The sequence below is a fragment of the Cervus elaphus genome, chromosome X, assembly GCF_910594005.1.
Source record: "Cervus elaphus chromosome X, mCerEla1.1, whole genome shotgun sequence".
Classification (NCBI taxonomy): Eukaryota; Metazoa; Chordata; class Mammalia; order Artiodactyla; family Cervidae; genus Cervus; species Cervus elaphus.
The window spans coordinates 129,054,070-129,059,398 of record NC_057848.1 but is presented as its reverse complement, the minus strand read 5'-3'; the positions used below and the strand labels follow the sequence as shown (position 1 = coordinate 129,059,398).

The 5,329-nt window shown below is 36.2% G+C and overlaps 1 protein-coding gene across 1 annotated transcript; it reads right to left on the bottom strand.

Annotated features, from left to right (window-relative positions):
* Positions 1 to 256: 256 nt before the first annotated feature.
* Positions 257 to 4,594, bottom strand: SPIN4 (spindlin family member 4). The gene has a single exon (XM_043897585.1). It carries the CDS (start codon positions 3,916 to 3,918, stop codon positions 3,169 to 3,171), a length of 750 nt encoding a protein of 249 aa, XP_043753520.1. The 5' UTR covers positions 3,919 to 4,594; the 3' UTR covers positions 257 to 3,168.
* Positions 4,595 to 5,329: the final 735 nt, after the last annotated feature.

The window sequence follows — 5,329 nt, the reverse complement described above, 5'->3', positions numbered from 1 at the left end:
TTTTAAACACAGAAATCAATACTATTATCAACTATGGTATATGTTCAATAAAAATATAAAACATAAGCAATATTCACTCTAAATTCATGATAGTGTCTCTCTTTGCAGAGGAAGGAAACTTTATATTTTGCAAATATGCCAAATGTTGACATTTGCTAATTCTAAGTGAAGGTAAATAGATGTTTCTTATGTCTTTCATACTTTCCATACTATATTTTCATTTTTCAAAATAAATAAAATGCAAAGAGAATTTAAAACAGTTGGAGATGGTTTTATTACAATGTTTTCAAAATTGAACATATCTAAGATATATGCATATACAGCACACAAAGACATAAAGCATCTGAATAATACAAGCAAGAAGCCTGTAATAGAGAAAACTTTAAATTTTGTATTTCACAGATGAATATACATTCCTTTATAATAGAAAGCTTGAATAAATCAATTATCATTGAAGAGATAAGAAAGTGGATTAAAGATCTACCACTGAAATTGTCACCAGGATTAGATTGTTTTTATAGCTCATTACCAGCTAGTTTTTAAAGAACAAATAATTCTAAAGCTATTTAAACTATTCTAGGAACAGTAAAATGGTTGAAAACTCATAATTTCATTTTTTAAAGCTAGCACAATTTTAATAACAAAACTTGTAAAATACAATTTCACTTTGAAATGTAAATACAATAATACTAAATAAAATATTAGTTAATAATATCCAGCAATATATCAGATGATTATTACACCATGACCAAGTGGGATTTATTCCAGATACACAAATTTGGTTCAATATCAAATACCTACCACTCTAATTCATTATGCCAACAAATTAAAGGAAAAAAATTGTACTATTTTATAGACACTGAAAAGATATTTGATAAACTTCAGGAGCCACTTTTAGTAATAATGTTAAGTAAAACAGGAAGAGATGAAATTCCCTAAACATGTTAATGGTTAGTTACTATTTACCAATAACCAACAGCAAATGTCATATTAATAGAGAATACTAAAGACAAATTCATGAAAATTAATAACAAGACAGGCATGTCTGTCATAATCATCATTCAACATTTTTTTGAGAATCCAGATAATATAATAATGATTAATATAAACATTGTAAGAAATAAAATGATCTTACTTACAGGTGAGATGACTCTATACCTAAAAAGTCCCAAATATTCTACTTTAAAAACCCAGTATAATTCAGAGGATTTTGTAAGATGAAAATAGAAGGAAAATAACTCTAGTTTGTATATATTGCCAAAAATACAAATGAGGAGGAAAAGATACATTTCAAAATGTGACAAAAACTGTAAAAATATTTAGAGATAAATTTAATCAGATGTGATGAACCTATATGAAGAACATTACAAAAATACAACCAAAAGATTTTAATGATGTACCAAAATTCTCAAGTATTTACAATTAATATTACTATTAAAATCATCCTCTAATAGAAATGCAGAAATGTAATACAATTCTAAGACATCACGCTTTTTTTAAAAGTGGAAAGAATGCTGACAAGTTTCATGCAAAAGAATGAATGCCTAGGACAAATTACATAAAAGAAAAAAAAAAAAAAAAAAAAACAACCAGTGACAGGGGACTTGCTTTACCAAAGTCCAAAGTTTATGGTCAAGCCAGTACAATTAAAATAATGTGATACTGGCTCAGAAACTGGAAAGTGGGTGATTTATTTAATAAATGTGATAGCATAACCAGGTATACAATGTAAACAAAATGTATAGTTGGACGTCTATTGTATGCCATACACAAAAATAAATTCCTGATGGATCAAATAGTTATTAGGAAATAATGTAGGTAAATATTTGTATGACTAGGGGTGGGAGCATTCAGCTGAAAAAGACAAGAAACCCAAAAGCTTAAAAAGGGATAGGAATCTATCTAAATTAAAAAACAAACAAATAACAACAACAAAAAAAACTGTACAGTAAAAAAGAGAAGATATCAATAAAGTCAACATTAATGATAGAATGGAGAAAATCATAACACATGTGGGCTACAACTGACTAATAGCACGACATAGGAAATATATTTAGAATTACTACAGATTTATAAGGAAAAGATCAACTATTCAATAGAAAATGAGCAAAAGATAAGAATTAGCAATCACAAAAAAGTCCAAATAGTAAAAAACAAAAACAAAAAACTCATTGAGTTTGTCAATTAAAGAGACAATACTATGTAATTTTTCACCATTCAGGTTTGCAAATACTAAAGTGTGCTGCTGTAGGAGATGCTGGAAAATGATCACTTTCATTTTGGATGGCAATTTTGTAGTATCTCTTAAAATTAAATATACACCTACCTAGCAGTCCCATTTCTGGGAAGCTACTGTATAGAAATAAAAGCATCAGTAGCAGTGCTATGGTGGGAAAAAAAAAGGAAAATAAAAGACCATCAAAAATGTAATGGTACATAAATGGTACATTTTGGTACATAGTATGTACTGTGTATGCAGCTATTAGAAAGAAGGAAGACAAGGAGAAATAGAAGGAAAGGGGAAATGAGTGATTCATTTAACAAATGTGATGGTACAATCAAGCATTCAATATAAGTACAATGTATAGTTGGACCTCTATCTTATACCATATACAGAAATAAATTCCAGGGGGAGATGGAAAAGAGACAGAGGCATGGGAGAGATAGAGAGATATCTGTAGTTACTGACCAGAGGATATGTCAAGTGAGAAAAGCAATTACAGAGAAATAATGTGGCTTGCTGTTTCTGTAGAAAGGACAACAAATTTCCTTTAGGAAAATGGGGAAAACATGGAAGGATATACATTATGTTCTTAACATTTGTTACCTGGGGAGAAAAAAAAATGGTAAGGGAAAGAAATGGAGGAGGGGAAGATACAGTGTGTATACACCATTTATTTTTCTTTATCTAATTTTCCATTGTTAAAATTTTATGAACAGTTTTCAATTTTCTATTAGCATCCTATTTAAAAATTTTATTACAGAACAAGGTAATATAAAAAGTACCAAAGTATACTTGGGACAAAATTGTGGAACTAGTCAATGTAAATTTGGCGCACAGTAATTAATAACTTCTTTAATCTCTGACACCAAAACTGTTCTCAAAAGTTCACACAATATATTTTACATTTAATAATTCCACAACTTCTGCAATAGTATAACGAATCTTTAGGGTGTTTTCACCAAACCATAGACATAAATGTGAATATCATCATCAAACTTAATGAAGTAGACAGATGGCTTGGCAACAACTTGATGAATGAAAATGCCGGTTCTCTTGGACCCATCATCTTTGGCGTGCTCCACCTGCTTGCCCACAAGGCTGTCGACAACTTCTCCAGGCTCCCGTTCTGCTGTAGGGAAATAGTAGCTGGAATCTGGAATGATGCGCAGGTCACCATCTTTGTAGTCATCCAGCAGTGTGTACATATAAAGGACTGGATCTTTCTCATAGGTGATGTAAAACCAAGTGTCCATCACAGGAGCTCGCGCCAGGACCATGCCCTTCCATTCATCTTTCGTACCGTGCTCACCCTCAAACACATGACCTACTGCCTTGCCAATCAGGGAATCTGCCAGGCGCGAATCAATGCGAGGAGTTGGCACTCTCTCAGGAAGGATCTCTAGTGCTAAAACTCTCTTATCTCGGTGCAGTTCTAGCCCATACACACTATCCTTGCCATCATATTTGATGATGTAGAGAGTGGGCTTCACGGAAACCTGCTCAAGCACGGTGCCCTTCCACTGCTCCACAGGCTCGTTGCCTTCCTTCCAGCCGTGTTGAATGCGGCAGCCAACGATGTTCCTACGAGTGAGGAAAGTGGGCTTGCGCCGCTGCTTCCTGTGGGTGTGCCTTTTCTTCATCAGGTATGCGGACACGCCATCTACGCCCATTGGAGGCACTGTTGGGGGCGACATGGCTAGGATTTAAGGAGGCTCGGCAACGTTGCCACTTGCTAGATTAAACTAACAAAAAGTCAACGCTATCCAGTATGAGATCTTTTTTTCGTGATCTCCCAAAAAGACAGATCCTGTCCTGTCCGTTCTCCTTCTCCTTTCCCCAAAGGCAAGACTCTCACTAAGGCTTGGCAGAAACGCTCTAACTCTGGGCACTAGAACAGTGGGGGCCTCTTGACAGTATTCTCTCCCGCTCCAGAGAGGTATCTGCAAGCAGTGGCGGTTGCCGCTGGAGATGGCGGGCTGGCGTGTGTTGCCCGCGCCTTGAGCCCGCCCCGACTCCCAACCCTAAGTCCCCAGAATTGACCACTTAGCTGTTATCGATGGTGCGGCGGATGCGGAACGGCGACGGAGGAGAGGACGGGAAACAGATAAGAGGGATGGCTGCAGCGCCAAGTCGCCAGCGGCGGCGGTTCTTTGAGAAGTCCGCGCGGCCTTGGTTTAGCAATGTTTCTCTGCTCGGCCTAACTCTGGCGCCAGGGTTTTTGCCGCTTCGGGAACCCGACCCCTCAGAGCCCGCCAGAGCCTCAGCCTCGGCCCCGCCCCCGCCATTCCGCCTTCCGCTCAGCCAGCAGCAGCAGCAGCTGCAGCAGGGCGGGTTAGTGCGCACACTGCTTTCGTCCACACAGTCTCAGGCTCTCACTCCTTCATTTCCTCACGCACCCCCCGACTGCTTCCCTCAAACCCAAGCCAGACTGTCTGGCTCCCCTCCTCCTACTCTCTGGCCGTCTGTCACCCACTACCCTCCTCCACAGCCTCTCCATCTGCTTTCTATCTTCCAGGAATTCCTCACAAAGCTTTTTTAAAAAATAATATTCAACATACACACAGTTTGTCCATACAATTTTTTTTTCGGATAAGTAAATGCTGTTGTACAGTCCACCATCTTGATCCAGAATCTCCTTTATATTTTCTACTTGAACACTCATTATAATGCTTTTTTTAATATTAATATGCAAGTTTTCTGAATTCAAAATGAATGTACTGACACTGGAGATTTTCTGAAATTCAGTGAAATAAAAACCGACACTAACCTTAATCTTACCATCTAGATATACACCAAAATGTTAACATTTCTGATATCTCAATAAATCTATGCTTGTATTTCACAAAATTGGGAACAACTTTCATACCTTTACAGCTTCTTTTTAAATTCATATCATGAACTTTTCCCAGAGTTGTTAACTACTCTGGAAACATTTTTTTAAATTGTTCCATAATGTTCTTTTGTAAAGATCTTCTGTTATTTATCTTAAATATTCTGAAAATGAGTAAAACTAGTTTATCTTCATATATGGATTTATTGAGCTAGTATAAACCATTTTTTCAAAGAATATTTAATGACATAGAGATATACATATAAGAACAATGT

Coding starts and splice junctions, on each gene's coding strand:
- SPIN4 (XM_043897585.1), bottom strand. CDS start 3,918: ATGTCGCCCCCAACAGTGCCTCCAATGGGCGTAGATGGCGTGTCCGCA.